The sequence below is a fragment of the Mus caroli genome, unplaced genomic scaffold (assembly GCF_978045245.1).
Source record: "Mus caroli unplaced genomic scaffold, Mus_caroli_1 scaffold_12, whole genome shotgun sequence".
Taxonomy (NCBI): Eukaryota; Metazoa; Chordata; class Mammalia; order Rodentia; family Muridae; genus Mus; species Mus caroli.
In genome coordinates this window covers 6,927,079-6,953,748 of record NW_028227267.1, presented here as the reverse complement: position 1 = coordinate 6,953,748, position 26,670 = coordinate 6,927,079, and the positions used below count along the sequence as shown (strand labels likewise).

Genomic DNA, 26,670 nt, shown 5'->3' with positions numbered 1-26,670 from the left:
GCTTAGCTGACACCTTTTGATTGTGTACCAGTGACAAGTACTTTACAAATTAGGGTTACACACAAGCAAAGTAAAAATGCATTCAGGTCACAGACAGGGTAACTGAAAAAACTTACAGACAAATCTGAGTTTATCACAAACAAATGGCTTAATTGTCTAACCTGTTTTAGGCTGATACAAAGTGACTGGACTTCTCACACTGGGTTTCACAGACAGAACCAACAGACAAGCCAATGCTAAAAAACTTGAAGCAAGGAGAGTGAGTTGGTTTGGATCTGAATTTCTTGAAATAATGGAACAGAGAGAGTGAAGCCAGCATGGCGAGGAGGGGGTGGGTACTCACGAATGGTTAAATCCATCACTTGGGAGGCCAAGCAGAAGACAGGATGCTCATACATTTCTCTCTTTTTCCCTACAAAAGAGGATTTGGGCATGCAAGAGGCTTAGGTCAGAGGTAAAGAGGTTCAAGGTCATAGGTTAGAGGAAAACGTTACATTAGCCCAAGGGAAAATAGCCACAGAGTATTTTGGGGTAAACACAGGATAAAAGAAAAAGGAATTTTGAAATTTGGGAACTACTGGATTAACCATTCAGCATGCCATGAGCCACGAGAGAGATTGTGACCATGATTTTACACATCTCTTTAGAGTTGTTGGCAAGAATACAATGACCAAAAAACATCATGGGTAGAGAGAAACAGAATTCCATTGGTTTAAGGCTCCAAGATACTAAGGATTTCAGACTTTAGTATCTAAGGCTCTTGAGGTATTTCTTCATAAACATAGTCTCCCAGCAATATTACTACAACTTCTTTCCAAAATTCTCAGATGGATAATGTTCAGAGAGGCTCAAGTGTAAAAACAAACAAACAAACAAACAAAGAAACAAAAACAAAAAACAAACAAAAAAGCATTTCTTTTCTGAGGGTAGGACCTGAGCCTTTTTCAAAGAAAGCTGTCTGGTAGTAATATCTTTGAAGCTGCAATATCCCAGCCTACAGTGGACTATGTTCATGGAAGAAAACCTGACACATGCAGCCAGAGAATGTGGGGTTGTCTGAATTAACAATCCCAGCATGCTTTGAAATTGGCGTCTCAGCCACTTTTGCAGAGGTTGTGTCAAAAAGTGGCTGAGCCAATCACGGACAAGGAAGGAGAAAAGCAGAAGAGAGCAAGTAGTGTGGAATGAGGTACTTCTCTGAAAAGAGAGTTGGAATAAAAAGATTGGTTTCTTCAAAGAATCCCCAGACCTAAAAGTCACAGTGCAAAAGATAATTAACACGACCAAGAAGAATTGAGGCACAGAAGGAGACTACAGACCAGCTGATCTACTTCAGAAATGAATGCATTTTTACTTACAGATCGCAAACTTTTTTGTTTTTTGTTTTTATTTTTTAAATTTACTTATCTGAAAGAAGAGAGCAGATCTTACCAAAAGACTAGTAATAGCTGGACCAAGACCCATGAGGCAGCAGTTGTGGAAACTGAACATTTCATTTCTTGATCCTATCCCATCTCTGGCTTTCGGATTAGTAATTACATGGTTGACTTTACCCAATCCAACCAACCATTATGTCCTGGGCTGGGAATGCTGGAACAATTATTTGTTAATAAAGCCCTTTAATCATTGATCTTCTCGTTCCTCTCTTTTTGTCACTTATTACCAAATCTAGAGTTGGTAAACACCCTTCTAGTGCCCAATTCTTAAGTGTTTCTCCCTCGATGCATAACAATGAACTCATTACCACTGGTACACAATTTGCATTGTCACACAGACAAAATCAAGAGGGGAGGAAGACATGTAATGTACAGAACATTGGGAATTTAACGTGATTGTCAGCTAATTTTCTAAGGAAACAGGACATTGGCAGTATATGTGATGGCGTGTGTATGCTAGTCAGCTGTTCCCCTCACTGATGGCCCAAGGTGGACAGTGTGCCTTTGCTTGCTTTATTTGGATGTCATGTGTTTTGTGTGTGAGAGAACATGAGATTCCAGAGTGTGGACACATCAAGCCTTGCACACAGAACTTCCACATGAATACACTTACACCTCTGGTCAGGTTGGGTGTGGTTTTCAAATCACCCTATAGCAGCCAACAGGGGTAACAATGAAAAGTGATTAATGCCTTTGAGAGTGAATAGGTCCCAAAGAACCATAGCTTCTTGAATTTACTCAAAGTGCCTTCTAATTATGTAGTCATCAATGTCTGCTTCCCTGACATTTGAGATGGCAGGAGCAATGCACCTGCTACATCCCTGGAAACAAGAAAGAAGTCCAGAGTCAACTTGGAGCCCCTGAAGCTGGCTCCACACTACGCTGTCACCAAATTTGAAATGTTCCCTAAAGACAAAAGACTTCCAAGGCATCAGAAAGAGTTAAATAGAACCTGAATATTGCATTCTTCAACTCTTGTTTTACTTCCAATACTACTGGCAACAGACAGCAGACAGCTTCCTTTTTCTCTATTTAAAGAAGGTAATAGTGCATCCCAGCTCTTTCATAGGTTAACATCATCCTCAGAGAAAAGATCTGAGGGCAACACAAACTCTCAGAAGGATCCTGGTAATTACATAACGTCCCACATTTATTGTTGGTTTTCCTCTAAAGGCTGTCTTCTGAGATCTCTTCTATTTTGTTGGCCACGACCAAGGCATTTTCCACAGTTGAAGTATATTTAGTCTAACATAGTCAGATGGACCGCTGTTTTCTGGTGTCCATTAAGAAAAGAGATAGATTTTCCCAGGGAGGCATATCAAAATCCAAATTCAAAACAAGTGACAGATAGAAGTCTTACCTTCAATTTTGGCATACTCAGATAGGCGTGAGTAGTTGACTAGAGCAGCCTGCTCTAGGCATTTACGGATGACAGTTTTGACCTCTTCTTGCGGTACTGGAGTGACAATATCTTTCATCAAAACCTTCAAGCAGAAGGAAAGGGGCCTATTAAGTTCTAAATCAATGCGTTACTCATTTCTGCTTTCCAAAGACCTCAGGTGTAAAACCATTAATGCTGACTAATGTGATAACAGTGGGTAGAAAGAAAACCACAGAGCAGCTGGGGTGACAAAGCTTGTTGGAGGCATCAGAGAAGGGCCCCGAGTGACACTTGAATATAACTAGTTGGAAATCTGAAAATAAAACTTCCAAAATATTGGCAGTGTCCTCACTTATATTCTGGTACTTCATGAGTGGTAAACAAACCCTTGGAAAATTACTGACGAGGGCGTCCAGCTGTACTGTTTGATTGTCATTACTTGCAAGTCCCTTTACATGTCTCACGTTCATTCTTACCCGTTCCAAGAGTGAGAGAGTAGCTTTCAAAGCACCTTCAGGTCGACCAAATGGAAAGCAGTACCTACAAAAATGCAAGGCTTCAGGTTGCCCACACCATTACATTTTCACAGAAAGCATGCTGCAGTTTGATTCCTATAGCAACTTATACCGAGGAATGGAAAATGCTTTTTATTTTGTCACACTGTGTTATGCTAATCCTAGTTCACACCATATATGTGTATATATAACGTATATATGTATATGTGTGAATAATGACTGTAGAGGAACTCTGTAAATGTCTGCAACAGAACAGAATATTGAGAGTGGTGACACAGAGCTCAGCTTGGATTTCCATTGTGAGGGAAAACACTAGTTAGCAAAAACATGACCTCATGTGTTAGAGTAGGGGACAGCATGGAAAACCAGGAGTTAAACCAGCTGGAATGCAAACACACTTCTTTAGATCCCTGAAGGGTTGAAGCATAAAGCAGGCATGCATTTGGGATAAGTTCCTGACTCTGCCTAATTTGCTTAGGATTTTTTTCACTGTTACTGGATCTTTTCCTCTATTGGTGATACATTTTGCTATAATGTATGGTCAGTTAAAGAACCATCATCAAATCTTATTCCATAAGGAGAATTCCAGTAGCACAGTCAGAAGCATGTCACTTACTGCTACAGGTGCCATCAATGGCTCTGGTGGCCAAGAGCCCTTCAAAACACTTCTCAAAAGTGTAGAGAATGGGATGGGCTGCTTAAACTCAGTCTACAGTGGGCAGCCAGGAGCACTTTCTGGAATCTCCCCCAGCCTCATTTTGCCCATTGTTTAACTGGAGGTTACCTATTTTACACAGTTGTTTATAGATTCAAAACAAAAGTGAGTACCTTTCCAGCCTCCAAGCCTGTAACTAGTCTATGGGAACCATTAGAATCACACTTGCTCTCTTGGAGTTACTGCCTCAGAGTCTATGTGTGAAGCCAACATTATAGTATTAGAAACATGCCATATGCTCTACAGGAGAAGTGGATTGCATAGTGTGAAGGTCCAGTGTGTGATCTGCTGCTGCTGCTGCTGCTGCTGCTGCTGCTGCTGCTGCTGCTGCTGCTGCATGTCAAGTTTCCATCCCAAGCCCCAACAGGGCTCACCTAAATTTCCACTATTTTATGTACAGCTAGTAGGAGGGGAGAAAGGATGATTTATGAATGCCATTAATTTTGTCCCCATTCATTCTGACTCAAATTGTAGGATTTAAAAAAAAACTGTTTTATCTAGGAACCTTAAAGATTCTTCAACTTTTTATATGACATGAATTATCAGTCAGAACACATGAGGAAGGCTTTGTTCTTTAAGCAACTAAAATGCACTCTTGAATTTGAAATCCAGAGCTGGAATTACACCTTGGTTGGTAGAATGCCTTTCTTAGCGTTTCTGAAGTCCTGTGTTCAATTCCTAGCACAGCATGAAACCTGGTATGTGTTGGTGAACACCTATAGTCCCAGTATTCAAGTTGTAGCCTTTGTAGTATTATGACTTCAAGATAACCCTTGGCTACGTAGAGAATTTGAGGACAGCCTGGCCTATTTTAGACTCTTCCTTAACAAACACCAGACAAACAAAGAACACAAAGTCAGGTAGCAAATGAGAGCTGGAGCCAACTGGTTGGTTTTCTTCCTCTTCCTCTAGCTATTTTGCTTTAATGATCTTATGTGTCTCTGATAGACTTAAGAGTTTTGGGGAAACAAAGCCTTTTTGGGTAGCTTCATTCTCACCCCAGGAGGCCCCTAAACCTAAATTCTTACCTGAAATGTGTAATTTGATTTTCCAGCAGAACTCGGAGTCTCTCTTTGATTTCTTCAAAGCGTTCTTTTTCTTCAACAGTCACAGTTCCGATTCCATCAGGCCTGAAAGAAGACCCGTTGTAAAGTGACAGGAACCTCATTTGCTGACGCCACCAAATCAAATCTCTACCAGGAGGAAACTGTCTGCCTTAATGGCAACAAGCATGATGATGGCTGTGACCACAGAAGCCCTGCTGTGCAGAGCTGGGGTGGGGGGAGATGCTCAAGTGGAAGGTGGTCGGGGTTAGCACAGAACTGGAACGTGTTTTTGTGAGATAGTGAAACTGTTCCACTGGTTCTGATTGGTCATAGATTCTTAAAACATCTGAAGAAGTACCACTACTGTGTGCATGTGTGCAAGTGTGTATGCCTGTGCATAAACACGCACATGCATGTTTATGCCCGTCAGAGATCAATAGCAGGTATTTTTCCCAATTGCTCTCTACCTCAATTGTTTAGACAGCGTCTCTCACTGAGGCAGAAGCTTGCTGGTCAGCAAGGCTCCTCTATCTCTGATTCCCCAGTGCTTGGGAGAACAGCTGCTCATTCCTGCACCTTGCTTTTAAATGCAGGTTCTGGGGACAAAACTGGTCCAGTGCGGGAAACACTTTGCTGACTGCGCCATCTTTCCAGCCCTTCCATCATTTTAAAATTAGGGAAGTTTTACAATGTAGTTTGGGTTTCTGGCCTCTTTTGGAAATTCAGAAATTAGTTGGTAGTTGTCAACCAACGCCTTTTTTCTAACCTGAGGTGGCTATTTACCTGGTCATATCTCTAGCTTGCATTACCTGCCGCACTAGCTCTGGGGTTTGGAACTCTTCAGTTATGAAAATTCCTACAAAAATTAGGTACCACATAAGCATCTGTTTGACTCATTATTGACTCACTCAGTTTGTAAAAAATGTTCAGAGTAATGTAAGTATCTGTGAGCTTCTCTGCTAATTGTGTACTAAATCTATTAGTCTAAATCTAATTTAATCTATAGATTTAATCTACAACTTAATCAAATAGATTTAATGCACAATCAGAAAAGTGGGTGTACATGCCAATCACACTTTAGTAAGTTATTTTTGAAGTAAACAAGATTCAACAGCCAGAACTGAAGGAAATTTGAACTTCTAACCCAATCAACATGTAACATTATCAAAACCAGCCTAATAGGCATTCTGTGGGGGCTGACAAGTTTATCCTGGGATTTGAGGACAGAAATAGGGACATTTCTTATAAAACATTTTCAAAACAAACCTTGTGACTTGATCTTTGGTATCTGTCTAGAAGATTTGAAATTATGAGTGCACATCCCAGAGATGTTTGTCATTTTTGGTGATTTATTTACACACACACACATACACACACACACATGTGTGTGTGTGTAATTCTCGTTCTCTCTGGTGCTGAGGACTGAACAGGGCCTCATGCGTGCTTGGGAAGTATTCTACTACTGAGGTACATCCCCAGCCCTAAGTCTTCGATCCCGAGATAAGCCTGTCTGTGAATCAAGTCATCTTTTGTCCAAGAAACCTTCTCGGACTCAGTATTTTTGCTTGAGGCTGAAATGATAGAAACTGAATGATAAGATGTGCTTCACCTTCTTAGCTAATTCCTGGGATGAAGGGCACAACCACAAATGTTAACTGCTCTGCCTCCTACCTGCTGTTCTGGTGATGCACAGTAAAAGAATCAGAGGACTCCTACTTCCTGGCCCCTCCACAGGAACACCAGCCAAGTAAATGTTTATTGTTATAGTCACTTTAATTTGCTTCTTAATCACCGAATGCTAGTGTGAACAGTTTCACTTTTAACATAAACAAAGCAAATGAACCTCATTAAGTCTGAAAAGCTCTCTTTGAGAGTTTACCTGCAAAATCAGGTGTTAAGACAATGCAATGTCTTGACAGCAAATCCAAACCTTCTTTCTTTCTTCCTTTCTTTCTTCCTTCCTTTCTTCCTTCCTTCCTTCCTTCCTTCCTTCCTTCCTTCCTTCCTTCCTTCCTTCCTTCCTTTCTTTCTTTCTTTCTTTCTTTCTTTCTTTCTTTCTTTCTTTCTTTCTTTCTTTCTTTCTTTCTTTCTTTCTCTCTCTCTCTCTCTCCCCCTTCCTTCCTTCCTTCCTTCCTTCCTTCCTTCCTTCCTTCCTTCCTTCCTTCCTTCCTTCCTCTCTCCCTCCCTCCCTCCCCCTTTCCTTTCCTTTCCTTTCCTTTCCTTTCCTTTCCTTTCCTTTCCTTTCCTTTCCTTTCCTTTCTTTTCCTTTCCCTTCTCTCTCTCTCTCTCTCTCTCTCCCACCCTCTCTTTTGTTTTTAAACTGCCATATTTGTATTCTTAGGGTATTGGCAAACTTGGTGAAATATCCACTGGTTTTCAGCTCAATAAAGACCACAAGCTTAACGTTAGATAAGAAGTCACTTTAGTTTATATTTAGCTCTGCGGATACCATTTTCTTTTCCATTGACTTCCATAGTTCAGTGGTAATGACTGCACAGGTGGCATGCTCAGAGATGGGCATGTGAAGGTCAGAAGACAATTTCTGAGAGTCAGTTCTGTGGGTTCCCACCTTCTACTGTTGGTTCATGGGATTTAACTCAGGTTGTCATATTTGAGGTGAACACTTTGGTTCATTAAGCCATATTGCTGATCTAGGAGCTATGTTTTCTATAGAAGCAATATATGCTTTTAGCAGTCCTCAAATCTGACTATGCCTCAGCATCACTTGGAAGCCTTGCAGGAACCTGGATTACATGGATTCATCCAGAATTCTTGAAATAATAGGGCTAGAATGCGTCTGAGTATACCCAGTGGGTTCTGTGGTGCCACTGATTTGGGAATCATATGCTAAGAATCTATCTATCTATCTATCTATCTATCTATCTATCTATCTATCAATCATCAGTCTGTCTGTCTGTGTTTAGTAACAAATAAAAACACAGAACCTCAGTGGAGGCTCTTCTCTTCCAATGTCTGAAAGGATGCTTTTATCTTGGTGCGCGGCTTTTGGTATATGGCTGATGGATTTGAGTTGGGGGTGATCCTCAGTGTTGTCCACTTTATCCTTTGAGATGGAGAGTTTCCCCTGGACCTGCAGTTTGTCAGTTTACTTGGACTGGTTGGCCAGCAAGCAAGCCCCAGGGAATTGCTCTGTCTCCTGTTTCCCAGTGCTAGCCCAACTCTGTTTGCAAAGTGTGCTTCATTGGCTGAGCCATCCCAGCAACCCCTTGACGGGAGGCACATAAGGGGCTAATGTGTCACAAAGGACAGACTTTTATACTTTTTCCCCCTGGAAACATGGAGAGTGTTCTTCAACTTTCATAATATAGCTCAGTGTCTTTTTTCCTTTCTCAATATTTAACACTTTGTGAATCACAAAGAAGAAGAGAAAAGGAAAGATTTCTAAGTTTTTAATTAAAAAGTCCCAGGCTGGGATGTATCTTCATCTGGATGGGATGCATGTCCAGGAAACTGGCTGTCCCCTTTTTTTATGCTTGACTGTATATCCCCTACCTCAGAGCCTAGGTTCTGGCTTCTTAGGTATCCACTGCCTCACTAACTGCTCTAGACTTGGGAGAAAGAAAAATAGATGTATCTACTACCCCATTATTAATGCTGAAGGGTTTCCTTGAAGGCAGCACCTACATTTCTCAGCCACTGCATGTCTCAGCTGGACTCTTCAGCTCAGATCCTCTCTGAAATCTCAACGGTAAATGAGCAGGGCAGATTGAGAAGAAGCAGATGGCATGTACTGATCTCAGCAGCTGGGTCATGACCACAGTTTTCAGAGGCTAGGAACTCTTCATCTCGGATACCCCTTCTTCTGATAGCTGTGATCAGCCTTGTGTAGTGGGGGCTTAGAGGGGCATGTTGGAAGCTCACAGGTAATTCAAATGCAGAACCCAGGCTCTGACCTGGTTCCCACTCTTCTTTAGCTTTCTTGATTCCTTTTTCTTTTCTGTTCTGCGTGTTCTCTACATCAGAGCTTACTTGGTGATCATACATTGTAATTTCACGGAGGATACATTCCCTCTTTCTGCACACATCAGGTTTAAACAGAAGCTCAGAAGCTTGTAAATGATGCTTTAGGAACACACACTTGTACACAGACTTGTATGCACACACACACACACACACACACACACACACACAGAGAGAGAGAGAGCCCCTGGCCTCTGATTCCACCTAACTGCACACTGGCTAGCTTCACTTCTTGTATATCATGATCCCGGAAACGTGAGACAATATGCAGGTCAAGTGTAGTCATTTTTGGAGCCTTGCCGGAGATCGGAAGCTCTCCCACCTGCAGGCCATCACTGGAGCCAGAAGTGGGTTTCGGCAGCCACAGCAGACTGTATTGCATCTGACATGGCTGGCATGTCCGGAATCCACCTTTCAAGTTTTCGGCAAACCATTTTCTCACTGTCCTTCACAGAGCTGACATTCTCAGCAGCACGATAGGAAAGATGTCATGTCGGCTGCTCTTCAAGTCCTTATCACTGTGGTTAGCACCAGTTCTGTCATCTCTACTCTCCTCACGGTCTCCCATCTTGAGCCATGTCACAAATAATAATACATCCAGAGTCACATCAATCTCTTTTTCCTATTTCATTTTTTATCAAATCAAAGCTATCAAACCCAGCATTAATCTTTTGGGCTATCAGTTATATAAACTCTCTCCCCTTACCATGGTGTTTCCAAGCTAAAGATGATTAATTGGTATCTCCTGGAGAATTAATTCATTAATTGCATGTACTGGGCTTGTAATGTAAAACCATCTTGGTAATTGAAATTACCAGAGCAGTACAGCCAAATCCGCATTTTGTGTCAGGAAGTGACTGACCTCCCTATTAGCTAAACTGTCACCGTACACTCTGGTAAGCACCCAGATTACTAGCATTTAATTATCCCCAGGGCATGGCTCTCCACAGCTTGTTGAAATCTGGGTTGCAAAACCTTTCAAAAGTAAGATGCCTTTTTCCAAAAAGTCAGGATGAAAAGTTAATTCAAAGCATACAATGACTGCTGTGATTTGGTGATTAAGTGCCAAATCCAGGTGTAAAAAGAAACATATGAATTCACCAGAAGAGGAAAGAGCGTCTGGTCCACAGCTCTGCATACAACAAGCCTTCAGCCTCCAATCAGTACCAACAAGGGGTAAAACTCCCGCTGAAGAAGGAATATACTTCATCTCCAAATGCAAATGTCCACATATGCTGGTACAGGCACTGTAAACACGATATAATCTTTCTCTCCAAATGGATGCATGCCTGCAGACCGCATTATGGATCCATGAAAATGTCCTTAAACAAGCATGATAACTGAATCTTACTTGCTACTAAATTGTTCCAGCCTAGAAACATGAGCATTTAAAGGAACAGAGCAGGACAAAGTGTGTTAGGTATTCCTTGCAAGGCTCCCTAAATAGGACAATTACATCAGATACTCTGATAATTTTTTACTTAAAAATATATTTGTAATATCGGGCACTCTTCATTTTTATAATTTTTAGATGTTACCCCCAAATTTGATTGGATTGTGGAGTATTTTGCTTTGTTTCTTTTGGGTAGTTAATAGATATAAATTCAAGATAGCCTCAAACCACCAGCAGTCTCTAAAAGCAGCCACTCCTGTCCCCCTGCTTGCTCCCTGAATGGCTTCTATAATCCTAGCTTAATTATAATTTATAATTAGGTCCCTCATATCCCATAGCCTCTGCTTACTTATGAAAGCCAGCCTCACCCCTTCCCACTCCTTCCCTCCCAGCTCATGCCCTTTTCTAATTATGCCCTGATGCCCTGGGGCTCAGATATGCTGCTAAAACAAATATATAAAAATGTTTGTGTCACAAATGGCAAAACAGGAAGAAAAATAAGTAGTTTCTACACAATTACAAGTGGGCATTTTAACTTCTTAGGTTGGCTAATAGGCAATTTCAAAAAGAGTATTATTGGAGAGGGCAATATTCCAAGGGGCTCTTTTATGATTTGCTTGCAGCCTGTCTCATCTGAAGTTATGACTCAACAATATAGAAGCTGTTTTAAGCATGGGAGTGGTGAAGAAGCTTCCCCCACTGAACAGTCACCAGGAATATTGATGCTATTAGAATGTCGGCAATAGTAAGGGAGGCTCACATTGGATCAGGGTGTTGGATGAGCAAAGAACTCAAAGATGATTGAAGAAATAACACAAGATATAGAAGAGCACATGTTTCACCAAGAAAAGGACCAGAACTTCATAGATTCTCCCCTTGGGGGAAAAGGAGCAGATTGATGAAGGCTGAGAAGCTATGGATTTGGATTTGACATTGAAGACCCTAAGTTAGACTTTGCAGTGGTCACAACAGTAATGTATGTGAGGTTTTGTTGTTGTTGTTGTTGCTTTTTTTTTTTTTTTTTTTTTTTCGGAGAAAGGGTTTTTCTGTGTATCCCTGGCTGTCCTGGAACTCACTTTGTAGACCAGGCTGGCCTCGAACTCAGAAAATCTGCCTGCCTCTGCCTCTTGAGTGCTGGGATTAAAGGCGTGCTCCACCACCGCCCGGCTTGTTGTTTGTTTAAAAATTGTATCACATACATGCTCAAAGTGTGTGAAATCTGCAAACAGTTTTGTACAAGTAGCTTCAGTGACTCCAGGGCAAGGTCACACTGTGGAATTTTAGGTAAGAGCTACCAATTACACAGATTTCTCAAGACTTCATGCTATTCCTATGGAAGCAAGCTTCCTTCAGGAAGATAGTCACATGGTTTAAATGAAGGAAATTTTTTTTTAGTTGTGGGAGATGCTTACTTTCTTTTGAAACTTGTTTGTAATTTACCCTCTCCCTCTTATGATCACTTCCAGTTAGGTGAGTCTGGTGTTTAGAACACAAGGATGCTTCATCCATACACAAGGCCAATACCTGTAAAGAGTTAGATGCAATCCAGTGACATGTTCTTAAAAGTATCATTTCTCTCTGTAACATGAGACCAAGAATACAGATCACTGTTAGACTCTATCCATACCTGTTTGCTGCATAAAGCACTGTTTTCAGAGTTCTCTGTAAGGCAAATCTATACCCACTTATTGCGATACTGTTTTTTTGGGGGGGAGGAGAGATAAAATATACTAAACATAATTGTGTATGTGTATGTGTATGAAGAGTTAGAGATATGGTTGAAAGAAAGAAAAAATATGTAACTCAGTGCTAGACAAGCATTCACCAGAACAAAATAAAGCAAAGCAAAACAAAATAAAATAACCACCATATGACACTATCTGAATGAGGCAAAGACACCATAAATAAGCCAAGTGTTCAGTCCCTGGGAGAGAAGACAGAGACTTCAACTATAGTAGTGGCTTCAATGAATGTCAGAAATGGAAATACCTGAGATAAACTTAAGAGCATTGGTAAAGCCAGGAATTGATTTGTCACGTGCTACGAAAGAAGGGGGAGTTCATGGAATGGCTGCTCAGCTTCTGTCTTGGGCAAGGGGGTGGATGATTTAGGGACCCGGCTGGATGAATGGAGAAGAATGGGTTCAAATCCGAACCCACAGGATGCACATGGGCTGTGAAGATGAACAGAACCGTGACTTCGAACACATCTCCCCAGATGATCTTTGGACCCATTTTCAGAGATGTTTTAGAATTCATGCCCTCTTACATCTGACTGCAGACTCATTAATCTATGCAGCGAGCTGTGGATCGAGGCGTTTGGCATTATGGATTTGTTAATTGCTGATACAATGTACTTTCTATGCAGGCCATATGTGAAAAGCAGCAGTGGCATTCAAGAAATGTTAAATAATAATGTAAATGAGAAAAATTTCCAATCTCAATAATAAAGGGATCCAAGGAACATTGACGCAACTTGCAATCATCGGAGCTGTTTGATTGCCTTGTCACTGTGGGACAGTGACCAAAGTGATGCTAATCTAAATGTCATCTAGAAAGAATACTAAAAATATTATGGTGAAAATTAAGTACTGCAACCTTAGGAGCTGATTTAAAAATGAGAAGATATAGCAATTTACATCTGTGGATTTTGTGATCGCCAAATGCAACCAGCTGAACACGTTCACATTTTCCTCTAGTTTGCTCTCTCTCTTTTGAGAAAATGGGCTTAGTTCTAAAGAGTTGGCCCAAACTAATATTCATTCAATTACTCTCAAAGTTTGATATGTATTAGAATCACTTGAGTTCTTTTATTCCTCGTGCTTAATTATTTCATTATTAAACTTTAATGGTTCAGGTAAAAATTCCCCAGAGGGCTTTTGGCTGCAAATGGGGCTCAGGAATCAGAATTATTTTCATTTCCTTACCACAAGTGGTTCAAACATACAGTAATGAAACAACCAAGAGCTTGGCTAGATGTGTTCTGAAGTCAGAATCATGGATGAGAGTATATTAGAAGAAGCTTTCTGGCTCCATGTAAGAACTGCTGAATTGCTGAAAGGACCCTGATATAGCTGTCTCTTGTGAGACTAGGCCGGGGCCTAGCAAACACAGAAGTGGATGCTCACAGTCAGCTATTGGATGGATCACAGGGCCTCAATTGGTGGAGCTAGAGAAAGTACCCAAGGAGCTGAAGGGATCTGCAACCCTATAGGTGGAACAACATTATGAACTAACCAGTACCCCAGAGCTCTTGACTCTAGCTGCATATGTATCAAAAGATGGCCTAGTCAGCCATCACTGGAAAGAGAGGCTCATTGGACACACAAACTTTATATGCCTCAGTACAGGGGAACGCCAGGGCCAAAAAGTGGGAGTGGGTGGGTAGGGGAGTGGGGGGGGGTATGGGGGACTTTTGGGATAGCATTGGAAATGTAAGTGAGGAAAATACCTTAAAAAAAAAAAAGAACTGCTGAATTATTTGAGGGTAGGAACACATGCTCTGTATTTTATTAGACTCTTCCATGTGACTCATGTGAACCCTAGAGGGGGAAGACTGCTGCTTTTGCAGAGCAACACATAGGTACAACATTGATGTAAAAGAAAGAACAAGAAATCCAAGGGGGAAAACACATCAGCCCATCATTTGGGAACATTATTTAACACAAGACTCCTCTACCTCAATGCCACTGTCATTTGGGCCTGAGTGTTACTGGGTATTTAATATCACCCCCATGCCAATCAGAAATATCTCCAGACATCACCAAAAGTCTTCTGGAGGGAAATCTCACCATGCTTAATCCCGTCAAATACATAGGAAAGCTCCCATTGGGTAGCTCTTTATATGCTAGGAAATGGGCCACAGTCCAGTGAGAGCTGCCTTTCAACAGGAACGACTTGCTCTGCTCTGTGTGGATGATGCCAGGTTGAAAAGCAGCACTCTGGACAGCTTCCACAGTGGCTTCTTGATCCTGACTGGAAGTTTCTGTTTTCTTGCAGGTGGATATGGACAGCAGAGCAAAACACAAGCAGGAACTCTGTCCCACCATCAGCCATATTCAGTGCCAGGAGGGAGGGGAGTGACTAGGTGGTTCTGGGGATTCCCTGCTTGCTCACTAATAGCTCTGCCTACTATGAGGGACAGCCTGCTTCATTCTCCAGCGAGCAGAAGTTCCCGGGTGCACTTGGAACTTCTGTAAGTTCACTGCATACACAAGGCTTAGAAATGGCCAGTAGATAAATGAACATTGAAGCATACAGGATCCTTGCCTATGACCATCTAATTTGGACAAGTCTGTCCAGAATTGCAGGCAAAGACAGGGAGAAGAATATAAGAAGAGACTGAAAATAGTGAATAAATGAAGTCTAAGGGGGAAGGCACCAATTTTCCAGTGAAAGAAGAGAGCATTGCTGAAGGTCAGCACAGGATAAGGTAGACAGAAGCTTAGAACTGCATGCCTTGAAGATGATCTCATTGTTTGTCTACTAATAGCCATTGGTTTAGTGATGGGCTTACTTTGTGCATTATCATAATTCACTGTTTCAGCTGGGTTTCTTCTAAACAGATGAGTGTGAAAATTAGGAAGATTTGCTTAAGAAATTAGGTCCATAATAAATGTATGGGCCTATCTTATCTAACATCAGTTAACCCATCTTATTTGCCTCTTGAACATTAAGATTACCAAGCATACCTTTTTTTTATTACAAATGACTTGTAAGGCATCAGACTAATACTAGACATGAAGACAAAACAAAAGAACAAAACACAACAACAACAACACCTAAAACAATCTGACTCACTTCTGTTTGCTTATTGCTAGGTCACTCTTTCCAATACAAACACCAAACACCTGACTCAAACTCAGTCCCAATGCACATTTTTCCATTTTTAAGATCTTTTATGAAAAACTGCATGTTTGGAAACCTTTAAAGGATTCAGATTTAGGGGATTCATAAAGCTGTTGTTTGCAGACATGGACATGGTAGCATGCATGCAGGGACAGGTCAAAGGGGCTGAAAACCAAAGCTAACACAAACGGCTTCTTACCTTTTTTGGTCTTGACTTGGGTGAGGTTTGGACTCTTTTCTTTTTTTTGATTCTCTTCGTGAATCTTTTTTAATCTCTGGTTCAGGAGAAGGTGGAGATTTGCCCCCTTGAAAGTCTGTGTTTGATAGCAGCCCACTAAGATACACATGCATTTGTTGACTTTGGAGAGGATGTGGTGGCAGGAGGCATGCATAGAGGGTGGCCAACCATAGGAGAACCAAGAGCACACACATGCGCAAACAAAAAGAAAGAAAAAGAAGGATGCATCAAAAAGCAAAGGCAAATGCATTCAAGCTAAAGTAATAAGCAAAAAAAAAAAAAGATGCAAAATGCATAAGGAAAATCAAAACTGAAAAGGAAATAAGAAATCCCAAACTGTTCCCACGACAAGATGTATAAACCTAACTGTGAATCAAGTGGCAGTCTTACAATATGAAACCCAGACAATGTGTATCATAATTCATGATGATGTTTACCAGGGAGTTTACAAAAACATTTCATTATTTTATAACACTTTCTTATTCAGTAACATATGTAGAATACAGTGTGACAACCCAGAGAATATAATGCAACTTCTCTCTCTCTCTCTCTTTCTCTCTCTCTCTCTCTCTCTCTCTCTCTCTCTCTCTCTCCCTCTATAAAAAATTCAGTCCAAGAGGCTGTAACAGACAGTCATCAAAGTGTACATATTTATAAAAGTGCAAATTAGGCATGCTTCAACCCAGGTATCAGAGTCCTTATGAGTATCTTTATGCAAATAAAAGGTCATGTGTTGGACTATGGAGCTATAACAATAGGAGATGAGAATAATCGTGTTTTCTGTTAAAATATTCAAAGCTACAGTGTTATTACTACGTAGCTATAAATGATGGAGTCTCATTTCATAAAAGTCTATCAGTACTAGAGACAGGAAAAGCACAGAACAAATTCCATAGATATTCCAGGACCGTGTGGCTTGCAAAGATGAGGAAGGCTGACACAACCCGGGCTTCAAAGCCAGGTAGTCTGGACTGGCTTCTTCCCTGACATGGATTTCTCCCGAGTGACAACTTGCTCATCTGAGGCTTGTTTTCCAAAGCCACCCAGCTGTCTTCTGCTGCCTCCCCTGGCTGTTGGCAGGGGTGCTTTGGAATATCGTAGACTTATCTTTATACTAACGTGTGGCTACATACATTGAGATGGTAAGCTGGCTGTGGCAGCGTGGAAATTTATTCCATGCCTCTAGAGCCAAATGGCAATGTTCTTAAATTATTTGCTTCTTTGCATTATTCAGAACATAGATTTTTTCCCCCTTTAGGAGCTGGGCAAGGTCTAAAGAAATAGAATACTTAGTACAGAGTCAGGAGACTTGACATTCTGGTCTTGTTTGTGAAACCTACGAAGTGAGGGAGTTGGTTAGCTTGTGATCGCCAAAGTTCTTCCCACTTCTGAGGATATATTCAAAGTGTTCCTGGCATCTTGACTGCCAGCTTTACCTATCTTGCTTCAGCTCTAGCAATGTGCTTGGCTTCGGTTTTCACAGGACAGTAGTACATGCTGTTCCTTTTGCCTAGAGCCTCCACGAGTCAGTTCTTGGCTCCAGTGCCATTTCCTCAGGGAGGTCCCCTGCTGCTGCTCTGCCGCACCATCCGAGTCATGCTTCTTATTGAGTTCTACCCAGAACTGAATTCCTTTTCTTAATGTATCTTCCCTATTTGTTTTTGTTGTTGTTGTTGTTGTTGTTTCAAGACAGGGTTTCTCTGTGTAGCCCTGGCTGTCCTGGAACTCACTCTGTAGACCAGGCTGGCCTCAAACTCAAAAATCTGCCTGCCTCTGCCTCCCAAGTGCTGGGATTAAAGGCGTGCGCCACCATGCCTGACTTCTTCCCTGGTTTTTATTTTTCATCACGTATACAAAATGCAAGCAACCATCAAACACTCCTGAAATGAATGGTAGTATCAAAAAAGGCAAAATAGTGATCAGTTTCTTGCCAAATTGGGCTGAGGGTGTGTATATATATGTATATATATATATATATACACACACACACACACACACACACATATATATATATATATATATATATATATATATATATATATTCACAAGTATCCTTTCAACTCCATGAGAAAACTGTCATTCCCATTTTATAGACCAGAAAACTGTATGTTTGAGAATTTAATTACCAACCAAGGTCACCGATTAAAAAAAAAAGGAAAAAGCAAATACAAAACCAAAGCCCACCACCGATGATTGCTACCCAGACTGATTTAACTCGGGGGCTCCCCTAGAAGGGCTGTTTGGTATTTCTTCACAGTTGTCTAAGGAAAGGAAATTAGTTTAGCATGCCTCTCTCTCCCTTTCTTCCTCTCTCCTACCCACCCCATGTGTAGTGCCCCCCCCCCAGTCTGTTTGTGCACTACTGGGTAAATAGGGATATATTTTGAGTTAGGGTCACTCTTTCAGGCAGAACTAGTTACAAACCATTGGAAGTTTCTTTTTTATCCTTTAGGAATACCGCTAGACCCATGCTTACCTGTTACCATGGACATGGGATGCGCAGAAGGCAAAGCTGTAGTGAAGAAGCGTGGGGTCAATCATCGCGCCGTTTTCTGCTCGTTCCAGCAAGTCTCTAAGGTAGCAGAGATGCCGGTGACATCCTCGGACTCCATTTCTGGCGCAATACTCATCTAACACAAACACCTGGCCAGGACTGAACCAGCCCTGTAGGGAAATAAAGGAGAGACTTTCTTTTAAATGTTGCTTTTTGGAGAGGTGCTAGTATCAAGAGTGGCTAGAGGAAGGGACTGGTAAACAGCCAGTGTTAACTCTTCTGATTGCAGGTGGGTAAATTAACTGAGTTCAGGGATGCTATGGGATTTCAACACAATTGGTAGAGCTGTATCAGCAAGCAGCATGCTTCTAGGAAAAGAGAACAAGCAGGGCTCTGACATGTACTACTATAGGGGGTGAAGCTGGGGCAGAGTCTGGCAAGGGAAAATTGGGATACAAATGCCTTCGGTTGGTAGACAACTGGTGCTTGACAAATAGCTTTCAGCTGAGCCTTCTAGTAAGCCAGTGAGGTAGACAGGACTGGCACAGAGTCTGGATAAGGAACCTGCTATTCACACCAGACCCAGCCCAGCTTCTACTCTGGGTCCGTCTTTTTCCCTATCTTCAGGCATAAAGGAAATTTAAGCTGGTTTACACATAGACTAAACTTTGTAAATCATTACACCTTAGAAGAAATTTTCAGTACATTTTGAAATGAAGGTACTAACATAGCATCTACATGGCTAGAGTAAGAAAGTTGACTCGGATTCAACTGAACAAAAGAGAGAGATTTCTCAGGACTGCATCTACAGCTCCACCCTACCCCCTGCAATTATTTGTTTTCCTGTTTATATTTTCTCACCATGAGACCAGCCAAACCTTGCTGCAAAAGAGAATCCAGATGGAGTCTCTGATAATAATTCAGCATCGTGATGGCTAGAAACCTGTGTCTCTCTTATGTAACTGGAAAGACAGGTCCCTAGCAAGGCCAAGTGACTTGGCATTGAGGGTCAGTATGGATAGAGTCTAAAATCAAACCATGTTGTCTCATTTCCATGCTACCTGAAGCAAGCAATAAACCAGTCCAGGTGGCAGTTTCTAGATTGGACATTTGGGCTCTTTTAAACAAACTTCATTTTTCTTTGAGGGTCTCCTATGAGGTTTTTTTTTTCTTTTTAATATTACTGCAGCTTGGATAGAAGGGATGAGGGCGACAGTGATGTGGAACAGGGAGAGGCCAAAGGAGTCTGGAAGGGAGGGCTTTACAAGGCTCTCATCTTGTATTAGGATCTGGGGATCTTCAACTGGCAACGTGCAGCTCAGCGATGCATCCAACGAAAGACGGCATCTTTCCTATTTCAAATTATAAGTTCCTCCAGAGGGCGGGAGAGTAGTTGAGGCAGTGGGCTGCCCCTATAGGCAACTTCTTTGCCACTCCATCTGCTACCCCAAATGCTAAATCTTAGAGACAACACTGCTGTGAAAGATTAAAATATATTTTCTACGACTCAGATGACACCAAGTCTTTTGTAGATGCCAAAATAGCTGCTTTGAAAAGAGTTGAAGAAATATCAATTAGGAACTGAGTCGAAGACACAGAAAAATTTATGTATCCCTGCTGGTCGGTCTCCAAAACCAACTGAAAAAAAAAAAGACTGTACTAATGAGAAAAATGGAATAGAGAGATAGGGGATAAGGCCCTTTACATTTCTGTTATTTTCTGAAACTCTGGCCTTAATTAATAGATTCAGGTATATAATCAGGAAAGGGAGTTGTTCTGGGTCACTCATAATTATTATTTTTAAATTTGGACTATGTACTTAAGCCTATGGTGATTAATGGGGAACATGCATCAGTCTGTTATCTCCGGTTATATCTTTAGAGGGCATTTATTAATTCTCCTTCATGGTAAATTTCAGAATGAAAAAAATTGTTTTCAAACACTGACGTGAACAAAAGTCATAAAGGTGAAACCGTCTCAAAGTGTAAACATGTCTCACAGTGTTCATCAAGTGAGAAGAGTTCCTGCTGAAAGGGTGGCTGTGCTGAGGCACACCTCATGATGCTCATAAATGTAATTAGAGATACACAATAGTAGGAAATCTGAGAAAAATGGACTTGCAATGCAAGGTAAGGTGTTTTGTTTTATTTGTTTGATTTGTTTTTGTTTTGCAAGTCAGTGTGGTGTTCCTTTCCAACTTGGCAAAGTAAGAGTCTCCAATGATGAGATTCTAAATGAGATAATGTGTCACTGTGAGCCATAGATTAATAAATTATCTTACAGAATCCCACTTCTATTTTAAGATGATTTTAACCTCTTTAAAAAACACACTATATCTTCAAGCAGCAAAAAAGGGGAACTTAAAATAATCATTCAGAATAAGGGCTTATGCTAATGTCAGTTAATTATATAATATTAATGTTACATAAATATATTAACTTTCATGTTTGAAGTCAAGGAGAAGAACTGCTCTCTGCATAAAATCATTTGATCATCCCCCCCTTCTTTTCTGTCTACAAAGTGGGATTAGTAAGTAATATTTACGCTTAAATAAATTCATCATTTAGAATCTGAAAACAGAAATGAGCTGAATCTTTGTCATAGTTTGGGGCTTGATAGTTGTAAACCAAAAATGTGTTTTCAAAAATTGGATAAATATGTAACAGCAGTCTTTAAACTGAACTAATTTGACTGAGGGTTTAAAATGAGATTTCAGGGAATGTAAAAACCCTGCTGGGTAGCTGAGCTTCTAAATGCCTACTGCACCTTTAAAATTTTTCCTCAAGGGTAAACACGGTTCTGAGTATGACAGAGGAGGTGTCACCCAAATAAACAAACCCAAATCCACTACAGTGGCAGTGGAGCGTATTAGCAACTGTCTCGATCTTTAGAAGTGACAAAAGCATTGTATTCCTTAATGAGCTAGGAATAACAGGCACAGGACAGAGAGGGTGGGGTATCTACAACAATCGGGAAATATTTATAAGTTCATTTTGAGCAGGTGCCAAGTTCAACCACTTTCTTAGGAAAATTTCTCACGTAGCAGCTAAGATGGGGTGGCTGGGGAATTGGCTATGTCTCTCATGGGCACTTCCTCCAACTCACATGGACTCTTGAGTAAATAAAACTTCTGCCACTCAGAAAATTAAAGACTTGCTTATAATTGTTAAAGGGGTTTTGTAGGGAGTGGGTAGAGTTCTGACATAAAGGTAGAGGGGTGTTTGATGTTTTTCAGGAATGTCACGCTGCAATTGCTGTACATCAAAGGGTATACTTGCCAGGCAAGAATAGGAATCATTAAGTCTGTGATCCAAAGTCAGCCGCTGCACCATCTCAAAGAGGGAAGCGTGGTCAAAGTTACAGGGGTTGGAAGAGATAAATTCATCCATGCCATGCTTCTGAGCTCTATCCGCGTCTGTTCATTTACACATGTGGAAAGAGACACAATTTAGAGAAACACATCACAGGCTTTTTTTGACATTGCAGATTCACAGGATTCACTAGGCATTGTGAACATCATTGTAGCTGCCCCACCCCGCTACCCCGGAGATAGTCTTTGACCCCGCCCCCCGCCCCCATTGTCAACTTGCATCACTTACTGGTAAGTTTACTGCATTTAGGCAAAAATATATTGGCATCAACATGTTTATCAAATGATCACAATTCCAGTGCTTCGAGTTGCTCTTTAAACCATGCATGAGACCGTAACTTCGCCTGCATCTCACCGAACACTGAAAGCAGATCGGATCTTTGCTGATAGCAGTCTAGCTAGGTTTTTTAGTTCGTAATAGATTCTGCCATTCCAGCGGTTGTGTTTAGAGTAATTTTTCTGTGCTTATTGGAATTATCTGGGGAAAGGCTTATGCTGGTTTTCAGCAGAGTGACAATATTTGTGTCATCCCCTTCCAAATTCTCATTGCCAATTTGGTATCACAAAAGGTTTGATTCCCAACCCTCCAAAATTAAAAGGTTTTTTTTTTTAATTTAAATTTAAGATTTTCGTTGAAACTGGGAGAATAAGTTTAGTGTGGGTTTAGTGTTGGATAGGCAAGGACTTTGCCTGTGGGGCACACACTCCATTAGTAAACAGAAACTACCCTGTGAGGGCTGCGGTCTGCCAGTTATTGTGAGTTAATAGTCTCCATGTATTCACACTTTTCCTTACAGGGTGAAGGCTGTAGGCAAAACCTCCTAAGGGCTAACTAATTAATCTCAACATGTGTAACTAAAATAGTCTATCCTTAGCTGGCAAAATAACTCAGAGAATTCAGCTCAAGTGCCACTAAGAAAAAATCCTCAAAAGGTAGGAACAGGGGTATTTTTCAAGGATAAAGAGATCTGCTCAGTTGACCGAGTCATTCCCTCTCCAGATATCCAACTACGATAAGGTAGAATCTCAGAGGGAATCAAGCAAGGTTTTATTCATCTCTTCGAATGCAACATTTTACGGGGATGCAGGGAGCTGCCAGGAGCCAGCGGAGCAATCAGGGCAAAGGAAACTTGATTTCTGACTTGAGAGGGTGTTTGAATAATATTTTCCTATGTGGCCTCTGTCCCAGGAAGGGTTTTTTTTTTTTTCTCTCCCTCACTTAGAGTATTGCTATGAGCTTATTTTTTGGTAGCTGTGGGACTTTAACACTATGAGTTTTCAGTGACTTCAGCTATCGTTCGAACAAAACTGTGCAGCTTGTCAGCTTCTACACTTTTAAAATCTTTGGCATTTTGCATAGGAGTAGTGAGTGGTCAGTGTTTGGTTATGATGTGTTGTTTATGCCCAAGACATACAAAACCATTGTCTCTAGAAGGCAAGTGGAAGAATAGTATTTTAACAGACAAATTGTCCATTAAAATGATAACACAAAGACTGTGGGAAGAGATACCACCTGTGCAGAAATTCTGTTAGAGGATCTGTAAGCTTGCCATGGTAGCTGTCTCAGACTCATCCTTGGGGAAGTGTTTTGAAATCGAGCTTGCTGCATGGCCGTGGCTTTCTTTTGCTTTGCTTGCTAAGCTCGGGATCCTTGGGACCGTGAAGTCTGCAGGAAAAGCTGGCTCTTTCTGGATGTTTACTTGTGGCCAAAGGCAAGGAAGTATCTTCTGGTTTCTCCTACTCAGGATCCCTGCAGTAAAAAGACCCTTACAACAATTGGGTCGCCCTCCTCTATCTCCTGTCACAGATACTGCTCTCACCATCTATCCTGTGACTCCCAGGTCAATTCAGGAAGAAGTGAGCGTGGAGAGTGCTTGAATTGCTCACCCTGTTACTTCCTCATGGAGAGCCACACCCACTCCCTGCCTCTCAATTTTAATGATATATTGGGCAGCTTGGCTAGCTTCAGAGTCTTGCTCTTGGATTATCCAGTGGAGGCTGTGAGCTGACAAGTTGGCCAGGACCTTACTTTGCCAGTTTGGCTCAGTTAACTCACTGCTCTTCAATTATGATAGTACAACCCAGGTCAGTCAGCTTGTGGAGAAGGGGGCTCTTCTAAGCATGGCATGGATTTCAAATGTTGTGTTTCTTAGTTGTTGGAGCCTCTAGAATACTTTGATGTTGACCTGTCTTGCTTTTCTGGCCCCTCAGGAAATGGTCTGAAGAGACATTTTGGCCCTCTAGGGAGATCTGGACACAGCCAGCCTCCCCGTCCCTAAGCTGTCACAGGGCTTTGCTGGCTGTGCTGATTCCTGATGTTGGCTGAGATAGCTTTCTTCTCTACTGACAGTCTGAAGCTGGCTTATGGAAAAATATAAATAAAGTCAGAAGTTTTCTCTTTGCAACAATAACCATAAAAAAAATAAAATGTCTTTTCTCTCCTTCATGTCTCTTCTTCTGTCTACATGAAGAATGATCCAGAACTGGGATTTATGTGGCTTGAAGTTGAGCTTGACGTTTAGTGTGTGTGCATGTGAAGGTAGGAGGTTAACATGGATTATCTTCCTAAATGGTTTCCAATCTTGCTTATTTTGACTTTATAAACTGTTAAAACGATGGCATGGGTTTCAAGCATCATACTTTTCAATTGTTTTAGTCTCTTGAATATTTTGCTGTTGATCTGTTTGCTTTTCTGGCCACTCAGAAAATGGTCTGAAGAGAAAGTTTGGTCCTCTAGGGAGACCTGGACATAGACAGCCAGACACAGACAAGGTCTCTCACTAAAGCCAAAGCTCATTGAGTCATCAAGACTGGCTAGCCAGCATACCTCAGGAATCTTGCTATCACTATCTTCAGGGTACTGGATGTGACTCGCTTCTCTGTGTGTCCTGGGGATCTGAAGTCAGGCCCTCATGCTTGCATGGCCAGTACTTTACTGATTAAGCCATCCTCCCAGCATCTGGCCTCCATTTTAAAATAGTCATGTGATGGTGGGATTGTTTATCTCTAAGCCTCAGTTTCCACGTGTGACAGATGAGTTGACATGTCTGTTTCTTTTCTGCTATCTTGGACTACAGTTTAGTGATCTTTCGAATCCTTGTATACCTATACATGAGGGATGGTGCATAATGGAGTGAGCTCTAGTAAGAAAGATAACATTATCATCTACTCAGAAGTAAGCTCATTATCTTAATTGTTCTTATAACTCAAGAATGTATATACGGCGCCTGATTCTTGGGACTAGTTTGAAAAGCTTCCCCAAACTTATACTATGAAAAGAAAAAAACAAAACAAAACAAAAATGAGCTGGGAGTGCTAACTTGAAGTATCAACTCAAAACATCTGAGTTTTAAGGAGGGATTCTAGGATTTTTCTGTCTTCTGCTATACTCCAAGTATCCAGCAAAGAACCCAGAACACAGAGAGTAGTTGGTACAGACTTGTTAAAATATTAAGTTTATTTCATCAAAGTAAATAAACCCATGTTTTCAGGAAGTGTTTTCTATTTATTCTAAAATTACATTTATTCAATAATTTATTGTGTCTTGTGTGAGTTCATCCATGTGCTCTGTGCACATGTGTAAATTCTGACCATGGCCAGCACATTGAATTTAAAAGCCAACTCTTGGGTCTTTCATTCTATCATGTGGGTTCTGAGGATCAAAACAAGGTTGTTAGGCTTCGCAGCAATCAGCTCTATACACTGAGCCATCTCTCAGGCTCAGTGTCTGCTAGGTTTTGATCTTAGGAATACTCTTAGAGTGAGCTCATGGTTTATCTGTTAGTTAGAAGAGCAGAGAGTTCATCAGGGTGCTAGGATGGAATTTATAATAACTGGAAAACCAGTTGTGTGGTATGAATTATATTCAAATGTTTAAAGTTCCATTGATTCATTGTCTTCAGTATTTACAGACCTTGTCATAGAACTGTTGACTGGATGTAATAACTGGCCAGAAAGGCATCTGCCATATAAACACTCAGTAGTTGTCTAGGAGTAAATGGGCAGATTTCATATGCCTACAAAGCCATAAGTGAGCCAAAGATGCCTCTGTATTTATAGCTAATGCACCATATCTTCTTGCTTGCTTATATTATTTTAGGAAGCTATCAGCCCATCCCTGTCTCTCCACTTCATAATTCTGCCCTGTCCCTACATAACCAGTTCCTATACTTGGCCTGGCTTTTCAAGGCTATGTTCTAATTTCTCTGGTGTCAGAATATACACAGCAGAATTTCTGAGCAGGTAATCTGCTCCTTGAGAGCATTCCCTGATCTGCTATTTCCTTGTTAGCCTCTGCAGGAACCAGATCCTTAGCAGGTGGCTATCAACTGAACGAATGACTCTGACACCTCCATCCTAGGCAGGTCCCCATGAGCTTTATTAAGGAGACACACACATGGGGATTCAGATGGCATCTCACAAATCCAAAAGTGGGAACATGTGTTCTTAGGGGAAAATCTTATAGAAGGAGACAGAATTCTAGTTGCAGGTGTCTTTGGATACCATTCAGATTGTCTGCTTGTGTCTCCATACATGTCTAGGACCATATGCATTACATATGTTGTCTATTTTAAAATAAAACACTGCAGTGGTCCAGCTGTTGTCAATTCTGTTTCAAAGAACTTGTGGGTGCTTCCCAAGCAACACCATGTAATCATTCTAACACTGGCCCAGTCTGGTCTCTTACAGCACTGAGCACGAGAAACAACTCCCTTTCCCTTTATGCAAACAATGAGAACTGGTAGATTAAAGAAAGCGAGAACTAACTCCAATGTCGACAACACCAGAGGAAAACAGCTCAGAGTGAAAGTTCTAGAGAGTCGCTTCCTGAACTCAGGACACTGGGGTCACTTCCCCTGCATGTGTCAGAGAATGAAAATGAATACCAATGTTAGGTTGAGCAAAATAGCATCAGGAGGACAATGAAGCTTTGTGAAGTCTCAGTGCTGTTTTGGAATGCTGCTTGCTTTGGTTGATACATTTTAACCACCTTTGTTGCTATCATTATTAATGAGAAATAATTTAAAGATATCTCGGATTTAGTAGATTTTGAGTACTAACTTCAACCCAGACTTGGTTTCAGGAAGTTCTCTCCAAGTGTTCATTAGTCTGTGAGGGTTTGTAGTATACTGAAAGTGGGTTATGTAGGCTATGTGACTAGGGTGGAATCCACACCTTTCAAATGATGCTTGGTCATCTGACCTGTGAGGTTTAATTGTGTAAGGGTGTCCAAAGTCCTTTGTGGTATGGGATA

At 41.2% G+C, this 26,670-nt stretch overlaps 1 protein-coding gene across 14 annotated transcripts in view; it reads right to left on the bottom strand.

Annotated features, from left to right (window-relative positions):
* Cadps (calcium dependent secretion activator) overlaps positions 1–26,670 on the bottom strand; it is a 454,319-nt gene that overhangs the window by 113,162 nt on the left and 314,487 nt on the right. For 7 of the 14 annotated variants that reach the window (XM_029468976.2, XM_085828366.1, XM_085828361.1 and 4 more), the window contains exons 12-17: positions 21,325–21,461; positions 18,029–18,216; positions 5,076–5,177; positions 3,294–3,357; positions 2,797–2,920; positions 344–412 (exon numbers count right to left, since the gene is read on the bottom strand). In XM_029468976.2, the coding sequence (XP_029324836.1) occupies positions 344–412; positions 2,797–2,920; positions 3,294–3,357; positions 5,076–5,177; positions 18,029–18,216; positions 21,325–21,461 (684 nt within the window). Of the gene's footprint in view, positions 1–343; positions 413–2,796; positions 2,921–3,293; positions 3,358–5,075; positions 5,178–15,513; positions 15,673–18,028; positions 18,217–21,324; positions 21,462–26,670 lie in introns of all 14 variants that reach the window. The other 7 variants (XM_021182624.3, XM_029468979.2, XM_029468973.2 and 4 more) reach the window with 2 other exon arrangements.